The sequence below is a fragment of the Ambystoma mexicanum genome, chromosome 3q (genome assembly GCF_040938575.1).
Source record: "Ambystoma mexicanum isolate Mex_15411 chromosome 3q, UKY_AmexF1_1, whole genome shotgun sequence".
Taxonomy (NCBI): Eukaryota; Metazoa; Chordata; class Amphibia; order Caudata; family Ambystomatidae; genus Ambystoma; species Ambystoma mexicanum.
In genome coordinates, this window is record NC_090926.1 from 185,937,239 (window position 1) to 185,963,253 (window position 26,015).

Here is a 26,015-nt window from a genome sequence, read left to right on the forward strand (position 1 = left end):
GTGCACAAAGGCAATGCAGCTCTGGTTCTGGGCAATGCAAGACGGAATCTCTCCATCCGCAGTTCACCTCGCCGGAGAGCTAGACACGGCGGGAGACACTCTGAGCAGGCAGAGCCCAGTCTCCCACGAATGGGAGCTAGCTCAGGAAGTCCTTAAAGAGATCTTTGCCCATTGGGGAACCCCTCAAGTGGATCTGTTCATGACCGAGAACAACCGGAAGTGCGACTGTTTTGCTCAAGGGAATTTCCCCCAAGAGGAGCTCTAGGGGACACTTTCGTGGAGGACTGGGTATTTCCACTTCTTTACGCGTTTCCTCCAGTCCCTGTGATTCCTCACATAATCAGGAGGTTGAGAAATTTCAGGAAAACCATGATCCTAATTGCCCTGAATTGGGCCAGGAGGACGTGGTACCGGGACCTTCTGGACATGTCCATCTGCCCTCAAATACGTCGTCCACAAAGAGAGGATCTTCTCTCGCAGGAGGAAGGGTGGGTTCTCTATCCAGAGGTCAAGACACTCAACCTTCACGCATGGTTTCTGAGAGGCTGAGATATAAGGAGTGGGACCTCCCTGATGACGTAATGGAGATTTTGCTTTCGGCCAGAAGGCCAGCAACAAAATCCCTGTACCGGTGTCGTTGGAACAGGTTCAGTAACTGGTGCAGGGATAATAATGTGGATCTGTAAGGTCTTAAATGTATAAATAAAGTTTTGAGAAAAAAAAGATTGTGGATCCATTTCTTTGTAATACTCAAACAGTACTTTCTTTTCTCTTACACTTAGCCAATTGGGGGCTCCAAGATGGAACGATAGAAGGTTACTTGGCAGCGCTATCTATCTTTAAGCGCTCCTCAGAAGAGGTGTCCTATTTTAAAATGCCTTTAGTCATTCAATTCTTGAAAGGGTTGACAAATGTATACCCTCCGGCACCTTTTCAGGTGCCCATCTGGGATTTAAATCTAGTTTTAAAATTTCTCGTGTGCTCCTTTCGAGGCCTTTACATTCTTGTCCATTAAGACTGCTCACTCTTAAGACAATTCTGTTGGTGGCTATAACATCAGCCCCCAGGGTAAGTGAGTTGCAGGCACTGTCTTGTAAGACTCCTCACACCATTTTCCATAGAGATAAGGTTATTTTAAAAGTCAAACCATCTTTCTTGCCTAAAATAGTGTCCGATTTTCATCTGTCACAAAAGATTCTTTGCTTTTATCCTCCACCTCACGCTAGTAAGGAAGAGGAAAGATTGCATAGACTGGACCCAAAAAGGGCTCTCAGTTTCTATATTTCCAGATTGGCAAATCTCTGACAATGTGACCAACTTTTCGTTGGATATACTGGGCACAAATTGGGCCTTGCAGTATCTAAACAAACTCTTTCCAGATGGATAATTCTAGCAATCTCTGAATGCTATACACTAGCCAGAAAAGAACCTCCAGATGGATTAAGAGCTCATTCAACCAGAGGCCTGGCAACTTCCACGGCTCTTCAGAGGTGTGTCCCAATGCAGGATATTTGTGCTGCAGCCACCTGGTCGTCAATGCACACCTTTATAAAGTATTTCTGCTTGGACTCGACCTCGTATCAAGGAGGACTATTTGCAAAAGCTGTCCTTCAATCAGACCATAATTAAAAATGTCTAGTACTACCATCTCTAAAATTACCACTGCTATGGGAGTCTATCATAAGATGAGGAATATGTAGGAGGACACAATCCATTCGAAGAACAAGTTACTTAACAACTGTAACATTCTTCCAATTGGATGTTCCTCCCACATATTCCTCATCGACCCTCCCATCCTAACCCTCCGTACAGTTTACGCCAATTGCACTCTAACTTCCTTAAGAGTCTGAAGACTTAAATCCTGATCATCTGATGCAACCATGAACACCGTAAAAACAGAACTGAGGTAACGGGCGCTGCTCGAGTCCTTTATACAGCGGATGACGTTGATGCCCGACGGGGGCTCTCGAGGAACTTCGACTCGGCGGTCTCGAACACAGCGGCCCCTGGTGAAAATTTTTTCCGAAGCAGCTGAGGCTGGGATATGATTATCATAAGATGAGGAATACGTGGGAGGAACATCCAATCGAAAGAACTTTGCAGTTGGTAAGTAACTTGTTCTACTCTTTGAATTAGTCATCGACCTCACGATGTCAGTTGTTCTAGATGGTCTTGCCTCATGTTTTTTTTTTCCCTATGCCATCTGTACCCAACACTCGGTTGGGCTTGGTAAAGACATGAGCTGGGGGAGGGAGTGGAGTTGGGCTTTTGAATTAAAGTTCAGCATTTTCTTTTACTGGTTTTCTAATGGTTGTCGCCAGGTCTTTCCTGATGTTCTTTGTATGCCAAAATGCTTAATAAAAAAGAGTTAAAAAAATAGAAAAAAACCCTTACAAAACCTTGTAGACTTATAGAGCTAAAACTTCACTAACTCCCAGAGGTACAGTGAAAGGAAATCTGTGAATAATTTTTATTGCTCTTCTCAGTCAAGCCTGGTGACTGATCCTTATATTTCTTTAAACAATATTATAGGAACCAGAATGATTTTAAGAATTGAAAATCAAACCAGAAAAATGAATTTTAACTTTAGGGACTTAAAGTCTCATAATTCCCTAAGTACTGGGACTAAGAAGAGGGCTGAAGAGGGACAATGCTGCAGGAGTGGTCAGATTGTTAATAGAAATTACCCACACCTGAGGGAGAGTGGGAGGGTTGCAAGGCCCCCTCATGTGCAGGCCATTGTCGAGCAGGAAGAGCAGGGTGATCTGTGTATGCAGCCAACTCAGAAACTGGAGGAGGGAGAAGATGTTGGGAGCTCAGTTCAGCAGAAAACAGTAGTTGGTCCTGAGCGGGTCAGTGCCTCCAGAAGCCTTAAGAGCAGAGGTTGCGCAAAGGGAAGCGTGAAAGAGGGAGGCTTGCTCTCCGAAGACCCGTTTTGCAGAGGCATTGCAGTGGGAAGCAAAAGCGATTAAAGCTTTCCTCCCCAAGAGGCTGTCTCTTGTGGCTGGCGAGCACAAGAGAGCCTCCGGAACAAAGGAAGCTCCTGTTACAAGTGGCGCGGGCGACAGCGGACCAGAAATAGTAGTTTGCCGGAAAGCGAGCAGCGTGGAGATTGGACGCGCACAACTTTATCCGGTAAGTTCACCACCTGATAGTGATCGTGGAGCTCTCCGTGACCGCTTTCATGCTCAAGGCTGACGTTTAACAAGTAGAAAACACTTGCGTATGAGTGGAAGTGATTCCAAGAGTAAGTTTGAATACCGAACTATCAAAGTAAGGATGGCTGTATTTGTCCAAACCAAATGAGTGTAATTTTAAGCATGTGCGTTTGGGGAGAACCCTGCAACCGATGGGGCAATATTATTACAAGCTAATACATAACTATTGCCCAAGCCAAGAGCAACTAAAAACAAGGCAATTAAAATCCAACAGATATTGCCAAAGGTGAAAGGGGACTAATGAAACGTCCAAAGGTTGGGAAGCATGTTGCCCATATTTTATGAAGCATGCAACAAAAGCTGGTATAAACCCACATTGCAAAAGCCAAGGAAGAAGCAGAATAAAGAAAAGCTCTGCGACCAGGGTTCTCTCTGAGGTGCCTCACAGGCCTAATAGGCGTACTGGGGTTTTCTCTGAGGGTTTCCTTGAGGGGCCTGCCTATATCGGATCATGATCCAAGGTCCACCGATCAGGTGCTAATAGCCAGCATAGTCGTGCTGAGGCGTTGGGTACCAGAGTTCACTCCGAGGTCTCATTGTCAGGAGCTTCCCACACAGACACCGGGTTGCGCCCTGAGACCTCTGAGGTTTTCTGAACCGAACAACGGTTTGAGGCCCCTCTAGAGGGAGCTATTAAGACTGGACTCTATTCCGAGGTTCCTCCTTAATGAGGCTAAGGTGCGTAGACCAACAGAACTGAGAGACCTGTTAAGGTCTTCTCTGCAAGGTGGATTCCTCAACTTTCCCGCGCTTGCGGCGTTACCGGTTCTGTTGAGGGGGCACAGGAGAGGTCGTCGACCGTAACTCCTCTGTTACCGGCATTGCCGAGGTTCCTCCTTTGGAGGCTAATTCAAGGGACAGGATGTCCGGTAAACATCCAAGGCCCTATAGTACCGGCTCTGCCGAGGATCCTTGTGTCAAGGCTAAAATTTCAGTCAAGTCCCCCGACCAGTCTGTGGCGTCAACTGCCTCATCTACACATGTGACGCAGTTCTCCTCAGATGTTCACAAAATGGCGGGCCTTCCCGTGTGGTCTACGGTGGCCATTTTCGATTCTTCCCTCACACCCACGCTATCGACGGCAGGACCTTCATTTTGGTGAACCATTTCCACGGGTCAGTGCAAACTCATTCCTCCCTTCCTATGACTGGCGCGCTCGGTTGCCACTACCGCATACGGTCTCGCTTCCTGGCAGCCTCTTTGTCAGAGGATGCCTTTTTCGGGATGTTTGAGACTTAAGCACTCTGACCCCCCATGAGGGAGTACTTTAAGAGCCTTTCTTGTAGCTCTGTCACCAGGGTTTCCCCTGAGGTGCCCCTTCCTCCAAGGGTTCTGACGGATCTGCCAGTACCGGACATTGTTCTGAGGTTCACCATCACGGTGCTAAAGTTAAGCCCAGTTCGGCTGGGTGCTGGGATACCAGGGCTCACCCTGAGGTCTCAGTTTCTGGAGCTTTCCCTGCTGTAACCAGGTTGAAACCTGAGGTTCCTATTGTGGAAGCTAAAGTCTATATCGACAGATCTGAGAAGCCTTCTCTGAGGGTCTTGTCAGTGAGGTATTGTCCTCAACCGTCCCACGCTCAGGGTCGTTGTGGTACCGGTTCAGTCGAGGGGGCAAAGAGGTGGGTCACGGACCGCATTCCCTCTGGTACCGGCTTGTCCGGGGTTCCTCCATTGGAGGAACATTTTCGGACCAGAGTGTTCACTGAGGGTCCCTCAGAGGACCTGCCTAACCGGTCGTCGTTCCGAGGTTCACCATTCGGGTGCTAGGTTCGTGTTTGGCTCTGGATACCGGGGTTCGCCCTGAGGTCTCCGTTTCTGGTGCTTGTCACACCGAGCCACGGCTCGAGGTCCATCTTGAGGGAACTAGTTGTCCCGGGTTAAAACCCAAGGTTCCTCTAAATACAGTACCGAGGGATACTCTAAGGGTCCTGTCGGTAGGGTACATTCCTCAACCGTCCCACTCTCTGGGTTGTGGCGGTACTGATTCTGTCAAGGGGGCAAAGAAGGTGATCAGCAACAGGCCTTCCAGTACCGGCTCTGCCGAGGTTCCTCCATTGGATGCTAATTCTGGGTCAGTTCCTAGGATGTCCACTAAACAGCCTAGATCTGCCAGCACCGGCTCGGCCGAGGATCCTTGTTTCAAGGCTAAGTGTTTCTTAAGTCCCCTGACACCCCTGATGGGACAGTTGCCTATTTTTCTCCTATGACAGTTCTCTTCGGGTGTTGACTAAATGGCGGCCCAACCTCCTTGGTCCACTTCAGCCATTTTGGATACCTCCCTTACACCAACTTTCATGACGACTGGTGCTGGGAGCGTTCCTTTTGCGGCTGAGGAGTTTTATACTACGCTTTGTGGACAAAAAAGACCCGTTTTGTCGTCCCTGGTGACAGCTTCAGCTAAGGTCCCTTGTACACAGAGGTCAGCGTCCCAGACTCGGTCCTTCTCTGGGATCAGGGGGTTTCAGGGTCGCTGTGCACGCCGATCTGAAACCCCTGCTGGTAGCCCCGCCTTAAGCGTCAGCCGCAAGGTGGTTGGTTTTTCTCTCGGCCATCAGCTTCCTCAGGGACAGGTCATCTCCCTGCCAACAAATCACCAAATATTTTTAGTCGGTCACACTACACTTTGGTGGGAGGACGAACCTCGCCTCATCTGGATGCGTGGCAAACCATCACCGAAGACTGGCTGGGATTGTCCATCATGAAGGCGGGGTTTCGCTTGCCTTCGCCTCCTACCCCACCCTTCAAACCTCTTCCGACAGATCGGTATGTACTCCCTCAGAGCAGAGGTACAGAAACTTCTTTACCTCAGAGTGGTGGAACCTGTTCCCCTCATGGAGCAAGGGTGGGGCTAGTACTGCTGTCCTTTCACAGTGCTCAACCAGGCTGCCCTGCGCACTATCTTCGATCTTTCTGAGAGAAATTCAAGTTGATCACACCCTTGCCAAATAAAGTCCTCTATTTGGAAGAGCGATTGGCTCAGTGTGGTGGTCTTCCAGGATGCGTAAATGCACATTCTGACTTGGATCCCGTATATGAAATATCTGCGGTTCTCTGGAGCCCGCATATGAAATATCTGCGGTTCTCTGTGGGAGCAGAACACTTCTAATTCGGTTACTCCTTTTGGTCTCGGCTCAGCAAGATGCACCGGAAACTCTTCTGAGGGGCCGCGCAGCGGTCTCCCAATACCAGATCTTCTTCCAAGGCTCCCCATTTGGAGCTAAGGCTGACCCCAGTTCGGCTGTGGCTTTGGATTGCAGGGTTTGCCTGGAGGCTTCTCCATCTGGATCTATCTGTACCGAGTCTTGGCTCGAGGCCCCTCTCGAGGTGGCTAAAATACCAGGGTTAAACCTGAGGTTCCCCTGCTTGGGGCTAAATCGGTCACCAACAGAATTGAGAGTCCCTCATCAAGGGTCCTGGCTGTAAGGTAAATCCCTAAGCCTTTCAGCACGCGCGGCTGTGGTGATACCAGTTCTGTTGAGGGGGGCGAAAGAAGGCGGTCATGTACCACGGACCTTCCAGTACCGGCTCTGCCGAGGATCCTCCACTAGTGGCTAATTCTGGGGAAGCCCCTGATGTGCCGAGTAAACACCCTAGATCTGCCAGTACCTGCTCTGCCGAGGTTCCTTGTTTTAAGGCTAGGATGGCACGCAGTTTGTTCCTGGCATGTGGTAATGGCGGTCCAACCTCTGCGGGCCACAGCAGCCTTTTTGAATACCTCCCTTAAAAAGCGAGGTTTTACATCAACAAGCAGGGCGACAGACTCTCCTCTCCTTGTGGATCTTGTCATGCAAATTTGGGCTGGGCCATCCAGTATATTGTTTGGCTCCAGGCTCCACACATCTTGGGTCACCTCAATGTGACCACAAATTTATTCAGTCCCCAGTCAGCACCGGTTACGAGTGAGAGATGAACAGCAATATCAACTCCAACTTTTTCCTTCAATGGTGCACGCCAGAGGTGGTCTTCTTTGCAGCTCGTGGGTCAACATGAAAGCTTATGCTTTCCCCTAATTGCCTCCTATCTATTGGTGGCTTTGTAAACACATTGAACCGTTGCCAAAGCAGCTACGTGTTGGGCTTTCCCACCAGCTTTTGTGAAACATTACTGCTTAGACCTGAGCTCGAGGGCTGATGCTCAGTTCTGGCAAGCTGTTCTCAAAAACCTCTTTCAGTAAAGGAGTTCCATCCACCCGTTATTCTGTGAGGAGTGTTTGGTAATCTCCTAAAAGTATGGAGGAAAGGGGACGGAACGTAGGAGTATAACAAAGTTGCTCACCGTAGTGACTACTTTGCTCCTAGTCCATAGTCCCCTTTCCTCCATATGCCCGCCCGCTGTTCCCTCTAATAAGTATCCTCTATTATTGCTTAAATGGTCTCAGACCTGGCAATAAAAAAGGACTGAAGGGCGATGCGCGGGGCTGAGCGAAGGAGGGCAGGGTTACGGCCGCGTGCGGTACCCTGCATAAAAAGAGGACACATTTTTCAATTTGATGCTTTTTACAAAAGTGCTCCGGTCCCGTCCCACAGGACAGAATATCCCAAAAGTATGGAGGAAAGGGGACTATGGACTAGGAGTAAAGTAGTCAGTAAAGTGAGTAACTTTATTTTCTTTGACTCACTGGAGTGTTTTGGATCTTTCTGTTGACAAGTTGGAGTTACAAAGGACTGTGTTGGAACTTGGTTACAAACCAGGATTTCCTTATTTCTTTTTGGATCTGTGGCACAGAATCCTGCTTGAATCTGGGGAAGGGGAATTCACCCAGATTAGAAGGCGAGACTGTTGTCATATTTCAAATTCACTTGTTATCTTATTATTGTTGCCCTTGAACTGCCATACATTACTTCATTGATTTATTGTATGTACAAGTGTGAGGGACCGAGATACTTTGTTTGAGTGTTCCTTTACTTTATTTTAGGCAGGGAAATCCTAGTCAGGGTAGGGATACTGAGGCGTTCACCAAACCTTTTAATTTAATAAAATTACATCTTTTGAAACACCTTCACAAAGTTGTCCGGCTCACATTTCTGACCCCTCAGTTTCCTCCGGTCCCCAACATTCCTCATGTGATCAGGAAGTTGAGAAAGTTCGGGAAATCCATGATCCCAATTGCTCCGGATTGGTCCAGGAGGATGTGTATATATGGCAAAACTGAGACAAGATCAACTTTTTATTGGATACATAGGGCACAAACCGGGCCTTGCGGTTACAGAGCAAACTTTATCCCGTTGGGTAATTGTATGCATTACCAAATGTTACACACTAGCTGGTAAAGAGGCTCTTGTCGGCTTGCAGGCTTATTCTACAAGCACCATGGCCACCTCATCTGCCTTACAAAGGGGGGTGCTGATTCAGGACATCTGTGCGGCAGCCACTTGGTCATATCTTCACACCTTTACAAAATACTATTGTCTAGAGACTGCGTCAGCGCAGGAGATGATATTTGGAAAAGCTGTTCTACACAGCGTTCATGACAGACCTTGAAAATTCATACTCCCTCCTGCAATATCATATTGCTTTGGGAGGCTATCATAAAATGAGGAATACATGGGAGGACACAGTCCATTCGAAGAACAAGTTACCTACCGCTGGTAACGTTACTTCGACAGCATGTTCCTCACGTATTCCTCATACCCCTCATTACCGCAAAAAAAGTTCCAAAGGAGCTGGTGCTGGAACGAGATATCATAAGATGAGGAATACGTGGGAGGAACATCCAGTCGAAAGAAAGTTAACTGGGGTAAGTAACATGTTCATCCACCTTAATGGGACCCTGAACACATTGTTGGCATCTTCAATTCCCATATAATCAACAAACACTGGGGTCTTAGAATGAAAGGGAGGTGGGAATGGAATACTGACGTGGGCAGTCCCTGTCCCCAGAAAGGGAGTTACCCCCAGTGGGACCGATCGGGAAGGGTATTGTATTGTGGAGCGGTCTCGCCTCTCTAGTTCTCACCTAGTCTCTAGGGAGAAGGTAAGGATACCCTGGATTCATCACAGTGTACTGTGGAGTCTCCCGGCTGGGCCCATAGTCGGGGTTTGATCCAAAGTACTTTAAGACGAGATAGCTGCACCTTTGAGATGGATGGGGGTGCAGATATATTACTGGCAAAGGGAGTCAGTTTAATGACAAGTACAAAAAACAGGGAGTCATGGAAATCAGCAGTGATGCGATCGTCCGTCTCACTTCAACTCCAACGAACTTCATAAAAACATCATTATTTATACTAAAAACTCGTCATAGCTGACGTGTAACACTCAAAAGTTAGAAAGCATTTCTATTGGTTCAGAAAAGGTAACTTTAATATAGGTGCTATATCTGTAAATGGTAATGGAGTAAGGTGATTGGGTAAAACACTGTCAGGTGGGCATCTAAGCCCTTCCTTCAAAAATGACTACTGTATACATCACTAAAAGTACGACGTCCCATTGGTTCTACTAACTATAGGACCCTATATTATTTGGTCCATTGTGATTGGGTTGGCACCAACCCCATGCATAAATTTCCACTTCGTTATCAGCACGCAGAATGGACAGCCAGGTGCAGGGTGCCCCCTCTGCTACCCGGCCTTCCTCCAATTAAGGTTACAATCAATCATCACTTCAACAACAATGTGTCAATTATGTTACTGTGGTTGGCCTCGAAACTGCATGTTCTGACTGAGAAAGTTCTGCTATCTTCTACAGGGCGGATGCCACACATAGGTGTGAACTCGTGCTTCTCCTCGCTCGGATGGTCACGTGATGTAGACACCATCAATTTGCCTAGTTTCTCTCAATTTGTGCTTTAAATTCTTATTCGGCTTGCCACCTGCCTACGCTTCCTTGTCTTGACCTTTCAGAGGCAGGATATTCTGTTCTTAAGTTTCAATTACATGTAGCTACCGTTGGCTTCTTCTATTGGTATGACCTTGGCTCCTTTGGCATGAGTTGCACCTGCTGAGTTACGATTCAGCCGTTTATCCTCGTTTTGCTAGAATATGAAGCTTGTCGTGTTTGGCCTCTAGTAACCTAAATTGATTCTGCTTTTAAAGTGGACTTGCACTTCTGTGCTTTGTTTTGAGGTCCATTATGTAAACATGGCTCTTGCCGCTCTATTCTTCTTCTAAGCATAGCAAGCTGCACTGGTTTCTTAGCTTCCTGTGTTTCAAGCATATGTACAGGCGTTAGCGGGTTGGATATCTTCATCCTGCTTACAGCCTAAGCTTCTTTCATTTTGACATCGTCCCTTCATTCTATGTTCACAATATCTTTATTCATAACGTTTCGTCTCTCTTCATCATTCTATGGTTGTTATTTCTTCTATCTGCAAGTCAGTCCGGGCCCTCGTGACGTCATCATTCGTCTTCCATTAAGGCCTTTGTGGTTTCTTCCGGGACGGTACTTAAGCAATCTTCATTTCGTCTCTTTTGCTGGTAGGGTTTTCTTAATGGATACCTTACTGTCCATGGTGTTCCTGGTATAGGTACGTCAATAGGTACTGTTCTTGTAATGGGTACTGGGCAGAGCCCTACTGCGGCTCTCTCCTGCTTTATTTGCTCAACATACGTCACATATCTCGGTGGGAACGTTCCTGGTACTTCAAAATGGACGATTGGAGTGCAGGCTTTATTTGGGACCTCCTCTACAACAGTAAGGATGCAAAACCTCAGTTCAAGCAAGTGTGACGAGTGCAGACTATGCTCTCGATCACAAGGTTGCATCAATTCAAACTTTTGTCATTCAGCAAAGTAGAATAAGTCATTTGAGCCAAGTCACAGGTGCCAAAGCGCAACCTAGTAGCCATTAATGGACTTTCACAGCTGCATTTCAGAGCCACATAAGCAAAGCATTGTGGGTATGCACATAAGCGTAAATGCAAGCCTTTAGCTCCAGAAAATTGTCGCTGTTTTACAGGGCAGTGCTATTGTATACATAGCTTCCTCAACTGAAAAACCGACAGTTCTCCAGGCTTCAGATAACTGCTTACCGGTTGCACGCTTATTTTAAATCTTCAGTATAACCTGACAGCCTTGTAGTTGGAGCATTGGGGTATGTGTTGCAAACACCAGCAAAGTTATAGTGGCTTTAAAAAGGCTTGAAAACCTAAGATGTCGGGACCATCACATTCCACTTTTGTGAAACATTTCATGGGCACTCTCTCAAATGTGGATTCAAGGTTCGACATGGTCAACCACGCCATCCTGCTCAATAGTCTCTTTGACAACCTGGGTATCTCTGGTCAGGCCCTTGCCTGGTTGATCTCCTTTCTCACTGATCGACCCTCCTAGGTCCAACTTGGGTCTTTCCTCTCGTCTATCTCTACTTATGGTATTCCCCATGGCTCTAACCTCTCTCCCAGGCTCTTTAATCACTACCTGGCACCTCTTGCCCACCGCATCTCTACCGTTTGCTGTAACTTTCAGTGTCATGCGGGTGACACCCAGCTCTCTTTCAGGCTCCCCTCAGCCTCTTTTCCTCCTTCTCTTATAAAAGACTGTTTGTCTGCAATTCAGGAATGGTATGCCTCCAATGATCTTTGCCGTAATGCCTGTAAGACTGAGATCCTCCTCATTCGGACACTTGCTCCCGTCTTCCCTCTCTCACTATGGCTGCCCACCCTGGGCCCTCTCCCTGCTCCTTTCTGTGAGGCTAAGAACCTAGGGGTCATCTTTGACTCCACCCTCTCCTTCTCTCCTCACATCTCTGATGTCTCTAAGAGGTATTTCTCCTTTTCTCACTTTCCCCTAGAAGCTCACTGTCTCCAGAGCTCTGGACCTCTCTAGGCTGGACTACTGTAACAGCCTCTTTCTAAATCTGCCTGTCTCTACTCTTCGCCCTTTACAACTTATCCAGAACAGCACTGCGAGACGTGATCTTGGCCTCAAGCCCAGGGATCGGATCTCTCCAGCTATGAAATCTCTCCACTGGCTTCCTGTGGCTGTGAGAATCAGGTTCAAGACCTCTGCATCGTCCACAAGGCTTTCTGGGGCCGGGGACCACACTACATCCAACTTTCTCTTCCTAAGCATCTGCCTTCTCGAGCACTCCACTCATCCACCTCCAACTTTCTGAGGGTCAGACGCTTCTCCAGGCAGAGAGTGGGGGAAAAATCTCTCTCCTCGGCTGGGGGCCTCCCTCTGGAACAGCCTCTCTTCCTCTCTCAAACTAGAGCAGGACCACCTAAGGTTCCAGAAGCAACTCAAGATCTTACATTTCGCTTCTGCTTTCTCTCTTCCTCTCCCTTTTTGATGTCCCTGTCTGCTGTGCATACTGCTTACCTGGACACCCACTGAACTTACGGGACCAGGCTCCTGCATGACCAGTTGCCCTTGCGCTGCCTCTAGGCCTCCCAACCACTTAAGTGACTATCTGCAATCCTACTGTCCCCTGACTCTCTGCACTTATGTGCCACCTCCTGGCAGAACTTAAGAGTAACTTGGCACTCTCCCTCCCCCTTCCCACCCTGGCACTTCTTCCCCTCCCCTCCGCACTTGCGCGATCTGGATGACACAAGGCCTAGTAAGATCATTTTGTCCTCCTTCTGTCCTCCCCTCCTTGTCTTCTCGCGCCTAGAAACACTTATGTACAGGCGCGTTATAAATGACTTTTCTTATCATATCAGTGTTTAACCTAGACCCCTTCATAAAACCGGGCTTATCTGGTTCTGGCTACTGGAGCCCTCACTCTCTGTCATGCAGGAGCCATGGCCATATATACCGGCTAAGTATTTAACTCATTCTCTTGTAGGAAATAATGTCTTGGATTCTGTACTGGACTTTTACAGAGGTTCCCTGTAGTCCGAGTACAGCAGGCTAGGCCCTCCAATAATTAACAGCAGCTGCCACCAACAAGCTGAGTACTCAACCAGCTATGCAAGGAGATTGCACAGTGAACAGGCTACCTTTGGGGCATGCTAACATTCTCAAAGGTGTATTTGGGATTAGAAGGCTGAGGAGGCCTTGAATAAGGACTCATCAGGGGGGAAAGTCGAAAGCGTTCAGATAAAAAGCGAAAAACTGATGCCTCATACCGTAGGTATAGATCAGTATGTTCTACCTATAAAAGTATGCACATTTATGAAAGATTCAATGCTCCATGTTATAGGTTGTTTAAGCTTCCATTTCCATGTGTTTTTCATGGCAGTTGTAGAATTTACCTGAGCAGTTCTCTCTATGCTTTCTTTTTTTTAATGTCTTTTCATTGGTTTTACAAGATATTATACATTTCCCCTCCAACTCCCCCCACCTACTGTCCCCCTCTCCCACCCCTCCCCAATGCCTGTTCTCCCCCCCACCCCCCTTCGGATCCTTGGTGCTTTCAAGCTTGTGAGGTCCTTTCGTGTAGTTTCGTTCAGCTGAGGCCCAGAAGTCTCAGGCGCTAGGAGCACCACTGGGTTCTGTAATCATCTTTCAAAAAGGTTAAGGCTTTCCCCCAGTCTCTTGTGAATCTGGGCAAGTTATTGGGGCTCATTCTGAGTCGGGCAGTCCGGTAAAAAAGTGCTGGTATCGAAGGATACCAGCACTTTACCGGACCGCCCGACTACAGGAGTGCCGGTGGGGCACCTGGTTTACCTCCAGCTAAATGATGGAGGTAAACCAGGTGCCCTACAGGCCAAAAATGCCCTAGTAATGACGGCAAATCCCCTCATGGAGTCCTATGGTACTCCATTAAGGGGGACAACACCGCTCCATCGGAAATGCCTCCGGACAGGGTGCCAGAAAGGATATCCACATTTGCCGGTATCCTGGCGGCTCTACTGCCAGGATACAGGCAGGGTCGGAATGAGGCCCATTGTTCATAGCGTAGGTAGTCCATTCCAGCGCCATCAGCTCTCATACTTTGCAGAGCCAGTACTGTGTGGTGGGAACCACTGCTCCTTTACGTCTTTGGGCTATGAGAGACATTGCTACCAGGGTTAGTACTATCTGTGCCTTAGTCCGCCCCCTGGATTCTCCCTCTTCCATAAACCACCCACCCAATCCTAGCAAAATCGGGTCCAGGGAGCTTCGCCTTCGTCCCCAAATGCTGGTCCCAGTGCTACCCGCACCTCCTTCCAGAACGATTACATTTTGGGACATATCCACCATATAGGGGACCCAGTGCCTATTCCCCTACATCCTCTTCAGCATTCCCGAGATGTTTCGGGGTAGATCTTGTGAAGGTGGGCTGTGGTAAAGTGCCAACCATACAATATCTTATACCAGGCTTCCTGCAATTGAGATGCCTTGGCCACTTTTAGAATCAATCTCCCCAATCTCTCCCATTCTTCCCTACTAATTTCCCTCCCGGTTATTCTTTCCCAGCGTATGGCCATGATGCTCTAGGAGTAGTATCATCTAGTATAGTTGGAAACCAGGCCATTGGTCTCGTCATATATTAAGAATGTTTAAAGTGGTATTAGTTGTCTGGTGGCCGCTGCTTTAATCTCTTTACTCATCAGCGAGGGCCGTAATTGAAAATGAAGAATCCGCTCCCTTTCGTCTATCCTGAACCCCTGCTTGCATTCTACAAACAATCTGATGGTTGGACCTTGGTACATGTGAATTACCTTGCATCCCCCTTCGCACCATTGGCCAAAGACCCCTCCTTTTCTGCGGTGAAGTCCATGTTATTGAAAATAGGAGTGAAGGGGAAGGCTGTAATCCCATTTTTCCCCACTAGCTTATCCCATGTTGATGGGGCACCTAGGGGTCCCTCGCGTATGGAAACAAGGCACAATCGCCACACACGAACTGATACGCCAGACACGAGGTTTAATTCCCAAAATCTAGGGTTTATTGCAAAGCAGATAGTCTGTCGGCCGACTGTGTCTCAGATCCTGCAACGTGTGTCTCCAGACCCCGTGGGACGCAAGAGAGCGAACATTCTACAACAGTTACATATATATCAAACGAACATCTTATTATCAGTAGTGACGTATTCAATACCTCCCATAATGTATTTCCTTTGAAATGGTTTCGATGATTGACAATTATGACGAATATGACACCTTCAGACATTCATTTCAGCAACAGTTTGCAATTTGCGAAATCGCAGACACGATTCTTTGTTTTAGGGAACATAATGTTCTTGTTCTTACAAGCAAGCTGCATGCAGGGGAGCGACACATTCCAGGCCTCACTATCTTCTAGTTTCTATTTGTGTGCTAGAGGTCAGCTCGATCTACAGGGGCTCAGTGAAGGGGGGGCCGTAAAAGAGAGCATAATTCTAGCCATTAATTGTTCTTTTCTACCGTTTCTACCGCACAAGCGAGACTAGCTGGCACCTGCGTAGTGATTAAATGCCTTGTTGCTTACTTCCAAGGACTTGTGTGGGAGGAGACCGGGCATTGCTGTCTGGGTTGCCTGAGCCACGTTTCAAAATGTAACTTATGGCCTTGCTCTATGCATGATCAATAATGGAATACACTTACAGCAAAGCAGTTTAAACAGAAAGCAAGAAGCGAAAATTGGTCAAATGGTGAATTCTATTCATACAAAATGGACGCTCTCCGGACATCCTCATGAGTCTGTACTAATAATGCTGAGCATATGAGGCGGTTGGTTATCGGCCAACGAAATACATCGCCTATGTTATGGGGAGGTAATTTCTAGACTCACAATGTGTCGGCTACCGGCTTAGTTATAGCGCTTGTACAAGTGCTTTGGTCAGTTGTGTCGCGATAACCACTAACCTGTTGCACAACTTCCCGATGCCACCCATTGTTTCCCCGGTAGTCCTTTCAAGCAGTCTCGGATGATCCGCAGTTGTGCGGCTTCATAATACTGCTGGAAATGTGGCCGCGCCATCCCTGCTTCCCTCCTATGGGACGACACCACCTGCCGATTAATCCTCGACCTCTTGCCCTCCCATATGAAGTTCCCGTTCTTTTCTCTAGTTCTTTGAAAAGCAAAATGGTACGGCCAGTGGTATTGCCTGGAATAAATAAAGTTGTCAGGGAGTGTGACCATCTTCACTGCTGCCATCCTGCCCATCCAGGAAACCCAGAGATTCCTCCATTTCTGGAACTCGCTCTTTATCGCCGCCAACATGGGTGGGTAATTAACTTCGAACCAGCTGGAGAGCGATGGCGGAATACTCACCCCCGGGTACTTAATCCCTTGTAGGTTCAAATGAATGGAGAGGCTGCCTTCAATTCCGCCACCTCCCTACCCCTTCCTGTGAGATTAAGCAATTCTGATTTGTCGAAGTTAATTCAGAGCCCTGACACTGCCACAAAGGCCCTCAATATCTCCCTACATGCTTCTAGAGATTCTTTGTGCCTGGAGAGCGACAGAAGCATGTAGTCTGAGATGGCAGCTACTTTATGCTGCTGACTCCCAAAGACTACACCTTGTACCGTCCTGGCCTCCCGTATGACTTGCAATAGTGGTTCCAAGTAAATTGTATATAATAGAGGGGAGAGCGGGCACCCTTGTTTCGTCCCTCTACTTAGTTTAATGGGGTGAGACACAGAGCCATTCATTGAAAGGCAAGCTACCGTGGGTTTGTAAATGGCTTGGACCATGCTTTGGAAATTGCCATCCAGGCCCATTTTCTCCATCACTCTAAACAGGAAAGACCACTCCACTCGGTCAAATGCCTTTTCCGCATCTAAGGCAAGAAGAACTGACGGGATGGCAGTTTTTTGGGCTATCTCTATCATATGGCCACCCTCCTGATGTTATCCGCTGTCTGCCTGCCCAACACAAACCTCGACTGGTCCTGGTGAATGAGCCCTGGGAGATGCTCCTCCAATCTTTTGGCCAAAATTTTGGTATAGATTTTAGCATCCGTATTTATAAGCGCTATCAGTCTATATGAGGCGCATTTAGTGGGGTCTTTGTTGCGCTTGGGGATTAGGGTTATTTTGGCTACCTCCATAGTGGACGAGATGCACCCCGTCTCCTTGAAGCTATTATATCGATTTGTCAGATGTGGGACCAGAACTGCAGAGAATGTTTTATACAAATTTGCCATAAAACCATCTGGTCCCGGTGCCTTGTTTGGGGGGAGAGCCGCTATAACCTTTCTCATCCTCTTCAGTAATGTTCTGACCTAGTGACTCCTGTATGCCCTCTTCTGCTCTAGGGAGCTGTATTCCCTCCAGGAATTCTATTTTTTGTTTACTCTGGGGGTCTTGTGATGTATATAGTGAAGTATAGTAATTGGTGAAACACTCCTGGATTTTTTTCTGTGCAGGAGTGCCGGGTCACTAAATCATCCCTTACTGATTGCATTGGCTTTTGCATAGAACATTTTTCAGACAAACAGCAATCCTCCCTCAGCTCCCTTGGTCCTGAGAGCACCTAACTGTTCCACTGCTTGTCTATAGGCCCTTAATGTCTTCTTAGAGGGGGCCTCTCCTGCCCATCTCCTCGCTTCCTCGACCACCTCCTCGAGCCGTACCTCGAGGGCTTTCAGTGTTCTTTCCCTCTGCGCTTTTGCTGCTATAAATTTCCCAGTTATTGTGGCCTTAAATGGGTCCCACCGAATGCTTTCCCCTGTGTCGGATCTTTTATTATGCTCAAAGGCCTGCATCTTCCTCTCCAGGTGCTCCCTTATGACCGGGTCATGCATCAGTTACCCCGGGACCCTCCACTTCCACACCCCCGGTGATCGGCCTTGTAGATGCATTGTCATTGTTCCCACCTTGTAGTCGGCTATTCCCAGGGTTCCCATCTCTACCTCAACTACTGCCCCCATCGATCCGGCTGATACTCTAATCGATTCGGGATTGTGTTCAGTGAACGCTTATGTGAAACCTTTCCCCTCGCACTTCAGACTCCTCCATACATCTCGTAGCCCCAGACTCTAAAATGTTTCCTGTAGGGCGGCTGATTCTACTGCTCCCCCCGCTTGTTTCTGCTCTCACGGATCTGTCCCGATTCCTTCACCATGCCAGGTTGAAGTCATCCATTAGGATAATTTGACCCTTCGCGAATCCTTCCAACACTTTTAGGAGTTCCCTCAAGAAGGCCTTCTGTCAGGTGTTAGGAGCTTATACTGAGGCCCGTGTATACGCGGTGCCTTTGTGGTCCCCCACTATTATGATATATCTTCCTCCTTTTTTCCCCTTAGTCCCGGAAACCCCAAACTCTAGACTATTCCTAATAGCCAAGGGGACTCCCCTGACTTCGTTGGTCCCGATGCATGAAATATCTGGGTAAAGCACCCGCAATTTAAGCCTGGCCTGGTCCCTTTTCAGGAGATGGGTCTCCTGCATTGCCAGAAAATCTGGCCCCGACATCCCAATACATTTCTCCAATGTCTTCCTCTTGAGGGGTGTTCAGCCCTCTCACATTATGTGTAAACCATTTGAAAATGGGCGACCATCCATGAATAGCACTTTCCTCTGCCTCCTTTTCTGTTTGGTGATCTGTAATTTTCCCCACCCATTCCTTTTTGGTGCTCCCTTATCTCTTAATCCCACTTTCCACGCTGTAGACCTCCTTCGCCTCCCACTCACCCCAGGATCTTTCCCCCTTCCCTTTAACTCCCTCTACCACCCCTCTGTCCCCCTTCCCCTCTTCCTCCTCACTCCCCTCCATCCCGTCCCCCAACCTCGGGTTGCCCTCCTGCCTCCCATCTTGAACTCAATCTCCCAACCCCCTCTCCCCCCAGGCTTATCCGCCCTTATTGGCTCTAAGATGAATCGTCGTCCTGTACTCCTCTGCCTGAGTTCACGCAATTATGTCCACCACCCCCTCTCATTGATCCTTCTTGCTGGCGTGCCATGCCCTCCGCTATCCATCCACTATGCCCCCTCCTCTGGTCTCTCCCTGCTTCGGGCGCGGGCCTCGCAATGTCACCCTCCTTCTGCGCCTTTCCCCTGCTGTTGCCCATTCCCGTGTCCTGGGCCTTGGACGATTCTCCGGTTGGGGGAGCTTCCTCCTTGCCCTTCTTGGCCCATATCCTGTTGTAGAATGCGGTCCCCTTCCTGTGGGGACAAGATGCCTGTTCTGCTTCTGAGTGGTCTCTGCGGTCCGGTGGCACAGGGGTGTCACTACCTGAGTCCCTTGCTTCTATTGGAGCCCACAGGGTGAGGAGAGTTCCTGTGGCATCCCCCGCTGTTGGAGTCTGCTTAACGACCCTGACTTTTGATTTGGATGACATTTTTCCCTATCATTCTTGTCCTGTGCTCTCCTTGCTGTTATTAGGGGGAGGGCTTCCACGCCTCCTCACACTTGTTGCTCCCAGTCCATATATTGTGCAACCGGCCTGCATCCTCCTCTGCTGTCTGCTGCCTGCTGCCTGGCCCGATATTGTTGCTGTAAGACGATCGGGTCTCCCTCCGGTCCTGCTGTAGTGTCCCTCGTGCGCTGACAGACCTCATGCTGTGTCCTTCCTTACCCACTGCGGGTTGTGATTTTTATAGCTTGCCCTTGGTCTCCCTCCAGGGCTGCGTGTCATCCTCTCTACGTGTCCTCTGCCGTGAGATCCTGCTGTCTCCCCCGCCTTCTCCACGGGCATCCGAGATACTCGCAGCACAACAGGGGGTCCTGCCCTCCTTTCCTCTCGTCTCCGCACCCAATTTCAGCGTTCCGGAGGTGGTGGAGCTGCTGTTATTTAGATGCGGGCTCGGGAGCTGCTGCCGAGACATCGATTTGGTGTCGGCTGCCATCTTGGAATCATGCCTTCTCTTTACACTGATGCTACCCTTAGTCTGGTAATTCACCATTTTCAAGATGCAATGCATGCTCCAAGAAAAGTTAGCAGTATCATTTATTTGATAGATGACAGTTCTTTCGGACCTTTTTTTTCTTTTGGAATTAAAATGCCTCAATATGGCTTATGAGAAGGATCTCATTAATAGCCAGCATAGTTCCCACATTATTAATTCTGTCATCATTGGGTTAGCGTTTCTTCGTAAATGGATTTTACTGTGTTTTATAGACATTAGATGTCAAAATCTCTTCCATTATTTAATTGTGTGCGCGCATTGGTTTTACGTGGCAAATTTTCTTAACAAAATGTATCTTCTTCATAGAACTAGTTTGTATGATTCACGGGCCCGTGAGAGGTGTCGACAGATAGAGGAGCAGAAAGCCCTGGCATTAAAGTTTCAGAACCAGGTAATTTAATTTTGTATGATTTTTAATGTTGGTGTTCCTATAGCTTTAGTTGGCATTCTTTATATTCAAAGATTAGAAACACAATAGCAATTGTATGTGAAAGAGAACATTCAAAGAATAGTTATTGTAGCTTTGAAATACCAATGAAGGATCTGCACATCAGTGTTCCCACCACATAGGCTACATCATGGCAACTGCCACTGGTGGAATACTCAGGGTCCCGAGTGTACCAAACATTCTAGCACTCATCCAAATATTCCACCGATGACCTCACACATACATACACCATGAGGAACAGGCACACATCAGGAAGCAAGAGAAAAAGGCAGGTCCTAACAAGGGAGGGACAGATCCTAAATGCCATATCCTAACAACATCCAACTAGGGAGAGGAAAAAAGGAAAATATTCGGGGAGGGGACACGCACAGCAGAAGAATTTCAGTACAACCGTACAACTGTGAAATATAAAGAGTATATACATGCACCTACTCGGGGGCAAACAGATGATGGATTTATTGCATATAGTGATGCATGGGGATTTTAGAGTGCAAAAAGAGTAAGAATCAGGGAAACTAGGGATAGTGGGGCAGCACAAGTGAAGTCGAGCCACAGTCCACAGAAGACTATTTTACATGTAATAACCATAGTTGAGGCTCTACTCATTTCTCTGTGGGAATATCTAGGTCAGAAGTCTGCATGTTGCTCTCTACATGTTTTGGACTACAACTCCTATGATCCCTCCCCGTTGGCTATACTGACAAGGGCTGATGTGAGTTCTAGTCCAAAACATTGGGAGAGCCAAAGGTTACATACCCCTGATCTAGGTGAATTTAGACATCATGTCTTGCCATGTATTGTTTGTAACTTTTCCATCTCCATCCACTTTAAAATTCGGGCCCACTAGATGGAATTGCAAGCTCTTCCCAACATTGGGGAAAGAGGGGAAGACCGAGCAAAGTGATACATGCTTTTAGGTGAATAGGTCCCGTAAGGATGCCTGCCGCCTCACTGTGGTGTCTATTTGCAAAACAATACCTAGCACTCTATACAGTAATTATTTGAAAATGTGAGGACTAGCTCACTGCCCCCAACATAGCTGACTTACACATTTCACTAATTATGACATTTATCAGAAAAGCCTCTTGTCTTGTATAATGGCCACTGGAAGTGGTGGCTCCCCCTTATTACATGGATTACAAATCAACCCCTATTGACTTATTGGATTTTTGATTGAATAAAATGAAGGACACTTTCCAACTTGAAATGGACTGGTTGGCATCTGGTTGCCTATGCTGGCTGCCAAACTTCTATTTGTTGAACTATAATTCACAAACGTTTTTGTTCTTCTGTACTTCATGTTATTCTGCTGTAATTCATCCCCTATACGGAGTAACAAAGAGCTCTCTTTAGGTTGAGGGTATGATTATAACACCCAGCTGTAGAAGATGGATTTGGAAAAGGGATGGCAGCAAAACAGACTGAATGACTTTCTGCAAAAATTAGGGTGTGCTAAAATGACCACCTTATTTCTATGAAATACTGTTGAAGGTTCATTAAAAAAAAAATAAAAACCTTGTTTTGGCTGACTGGGAATTCTGTGGTTCCTTTTCGGCACATTTAACTTTTTGCCTTTTCCCTTTTGTCTTTTGAATCACTGACCTCTTTTTGGTGGTCAGAGGGACTTCAATGGAAGTCCCTGTGCCACTTTAACCATTTTGACTCATTAAGAAGATATGGGGCCTCATTACAAATCAGGCGGTCCGGAAATAACGGTGGCAGTAAACCTGCCGCCACCGTTGTTTCCGGACCGCCTGATCCCGACTCCTGCAGGCGGGAGGTGATGTTCCCGCCAGGTCTGACCTGGCGGGTTTAACACCGCCCGCCTGGAGGCGGACGAGGAAACACCGGCAGCATTACGAGATGCTGCCGGTGTTTCCATGATCCCCATTCCCATTGAGTCCCGTAGGACTCAATGGGAATGGGGATTAACACCATTCCGCCTCTGTGATTCCCGGGAAACCGGGGTTGTAATGCCCCGGTAATTCCGGGAATCACGGAGGCGGAATGGTAATACGAGTCCGGCGGTAACCAGGCGGTTTTACCACCTCAGTTACCGCCGGACTCGTAATGAGGCCCATGGTCTTGGTTCGCCCATTAGGCTCCAAGAACCTGGGGTGCTTCTTGAGCACTCCCTTTGTGCGTGGAAGCTCTTATTTAGTTTTTACTTCGTCAGGGGTACAAGCAGATTTGTCGCACTAGTATCTTACCTTATTGGTAGCCATTGTGCTACCAATATGCCTTTTAAGGCATGATCTTGCCCATTTTGTTGTGGGGGCCTCCTTTGTTCAGGGAAACGCCATGCTCCATCCGTCTATAGTGGTTTGAACAAGTTTGGATCAGTTCTTGGACCTGGGCAGGCCTCATTACATCCTGCGGGGGTGCTCCAGGATGAGTGGCGGATTTAGGGGCCAACGAGATTGGCTGGCCCCACTAACCCTTTCTTTGCTTATCGCTCCCTATGTGATTGGTGGTCTGGCTTAGACCTGCATTTATGGGTATAATTGGTGGATACACTGTTCACACTCTCAGTAGTGACCAAATTATCTTGGAAGTCATGTTACTTATCTGCAGGAAGTTTTACCCCATTGCTGCATTTTAAGGACCAGATCTGGGCATTCTGACTGGAGCATCTGTCCTAGGCTGATTTCTAGTGGTGGATTTTTGGCTGTTAGTCACCCTTCCTGAATCTCATCTGTCATCCTACTGGCTCTCCTTGTGTACTAGGTCAGGCCTTCTTTTCTGCGACTTCCACCAGGCTGCTTTACTGCCAGCTAGACCCTTTACTGCTGTGATCCTCCCCCCCCCCCTTCATGCTGGTTGCTCCAGTCTCTTGGAAGGGTGTTGATATCCCAACATCTGTTTTTCAGGATCCGTCCTGCATCGCCCCCATCGTAGTCTTCACCGTGGAACCATTTTCTGTGGCTGGGCACCTTCTTGGTTTGTCGAGCCACCGGAACCTGCTTTACTGGATCTCCTTCCATTTTAGAGTCTTCCTCGCTGGTGCTTTTGGTTTTGGCTTGAAGATCCCACTGCTATGAAGGCACTTGTTCATCTTTGCTGCTGTCTTGTTAGTTGACACTAGCAGGAGTTGTTGGCGGTGAGGCTTCTGGATGCAACCACAGTGCAGGGGCTTTGGGTGTCTTCAAAATATTCTGGCATGTGGATATTTTCATCCACAATGAATTTCCCTGACACTTGACATCCATCTTAGTAAGGAGGAGTATTTGATGTAGGGCATTGGTGCATATTCCCCCTGGTGCACGCAAGTGTAAATCCAGTCACTTGTCTTGAGAACTTGGGGTAGTCCCTCCTTCACCTAAAAGTACGTGGATCTGACAGCCTTTTACAATGGACTTAGAGTAGTTAAACACCTTGTCATCATTAGGATGAAGGTTAATTTCACACAGAGCTTGTGGAGAGGTAATGGCCAGATGCATAGTTCGCCCTGCAGGTATATCATGTGGTTACACATAAAAAGAGCGTCAAGCCCACATTTATTATAGCCTTGTCATCACAGACATCCACACATAATTTTATACCTATTGTTTAAACAGACCTGTAAAACAGCTTCTGTACACAACCAGACCCCATTGATCCAAATTCACTTGTGTTAAATATATAGTGTGAAATATAATTAATAATACATACGTATTCCATTAAGACATATGGAAGAATATTTACTCTTACACCACATCTTTAGTTTGGCTCCCACTAAGGTTTAACACTGGTGTCTCAGCACCATTATATTTTACAAATGTCTTACTGTGTCCTAGCTGCCACAGAAAAAATATGAGCCATGGCCCGATAGCATATCCATGTCTGATGTAAAAAAGACATCAAATATATACAAATAAAATGTTGCCCCTATGTTTGTTTTACCTCGGGATGTAGTCCTTGTTCGTCCACATTTTTAAATGGCCTTCATCAGGACATAGAGATAGTTTCCATGTGTTCGCCCTCAACCAAGCGGTCTGGTATTGTAGTTTAGGATTCTTTCTGCAGAAATATAGCTAACGTTACTCAGTTTTTATATTTACATCACAAAGTAATTGAGTGGTTAAAAAGGTGAAAACAACACAAACGGAGTAGCAATCTCTTTATTTCTGTAGACAGACTCCTAAACTACAACACCAGACCTCTTGGTTGAGGGTGAACCCATGGATTCTAGATTTACATGAGAGGAACATTATTGTGGAGGAACTTGGTCCAACAATGCCTGTTGCAGTGAGAGAGAGCTGCTCCAAGTTCCGTCCGACAGTGCGGATGGGTCCCTTAAAACAGCCAAAAGCTCCAGTGTCCTATGTAGGGGGCCTTCCAAATAAATACTATCAGGGCACCAGTACACTGTGCAACCTATTTTACAGATTAGATCTATTTAGTAGATCTAATTCCAAAAAGTGCACAGGAGTTGAATGGCTGAGCAGAAAGCATGACATTCATTTAAGCGCTTTACATACAATCAGTACAAAATGGGAGGATTGGTTACAAGAATCACAAGGAATGAATGCTTTCTTTGAGTGTAGATTTGAAGAGAGGGAAACTAGACTGAAATCAAAGAGGCAGAGGGAGAGCGTTCCAGTACTTGGGAGCCAAAAGGGAGAAAGACCGGAAGCGAGATGGTGCACAGGGAGGGTGAGGAACCACGAGGAGGAAGAGAGATTGCGAGCAAAGAGAATGCAATGCAAAGTAGAAAGAAATAAGAGTAGAGAGATAGGAAGGAGCAAAACCATAAAGGCATTTAAAGACAACACATAGAAAGTTGAAGAGGCATCAAAAGACAGCCAGTGAAGATGGTTCAGATCAGTGGAGACTCGAAAGAGAATACGAATAGAAGAGGAGTAGATGGAGTGAAGAGGAGTGAGTCTATAAGGTAGGAAGACATGAGTAGACAAGAAGAGTAAAAAAGACAAGAAAATACTAAAGCAGTGATATGAAGTTTAGAAGCATGGAAAGTGAGGAAGCGGCAAGCCTTCCAAATATTAAAAGTTGAAAACGACCAGAGCGTGAAATTAGTGATGTGTGAGGAGATGGACACTGAGAGGGAGGCAAGAGGAAAGGAAATAGATGGTGGGAAGAAGGGAGAGGGGAACAGTGGAAGCAGGAAAGAAAAGGACCTCCGTTTTAGAAGAATTAAGGTGTAAAAAATGTGAACACATTCAAGATTGGCTATAGAGAAGACAGGCCGAGAGAGATGAATAAATTGAGTCTGAGGAGGAAAAGGAGAGCAAGATTTTAGTCCTCTGCATACAAATGGTAGGAAGAACCATGTGCAGGGTTAACCTCCCCAAGAGAACAGGTGTGTAGAGAAAAAGGGAGTGGACCGAGGATAGATTTTTTGGTTACACTGTGAGAAAGAGGGAAAGTAGGAGAGGACTGACCAGCCTAAGAAACAGAAAAGCTGTGGTCAGTAATATAGAACTGAAACCAGCCCAGATCAGAGTCCTGAAAACCAAGACATGAGAGAGAGGAAAAAAAAATACAGCGGTCGACAAGTCAAGGAGAACAAGAGAGAAGACATCTCTGGTAGCATGCAGAAGGGAGAGATGCATTTACAGCCAGGAGTGCAGTCACAGTAGAGTGAGAAGGTCAGAATCCAGATTGAAAGGAAAGAGCGAAGGAGGGAGTGTAGGTTAACAAAAGAAGACACTTGAGCATAAACAATGAGCTTCATTATTTTGGAAAGAAATGTTAGGAGAAAT

General features: G+C 47.2%; 1 protein-coding gene across 4 annotated transcripts in view; it reads left to right on the forward strand.

Moving 5' to 3' along the window:
• Positions 1-26,015, forward strand: part of SENP1 (SUMO specific peptidase 1) — a 1,568,779-nt gene that overhangs the window by 683,875 nt on the left and 858,889 nt on the right. For all 4 annotated transcript variants that reach the window (XM_069653453.1, XM_069653456.1, XM_069653457.1 and 1 more), the window contains one exon: positions 20,172-20,256. In XM_069653453.1, the coding sequence (XP_069509554.1) occupies positions 20,172-20,256 (85 nt within the window). The remainder of the gene's footprint in view (positions 1-20,171; positions 20,257-26,015) is intronic.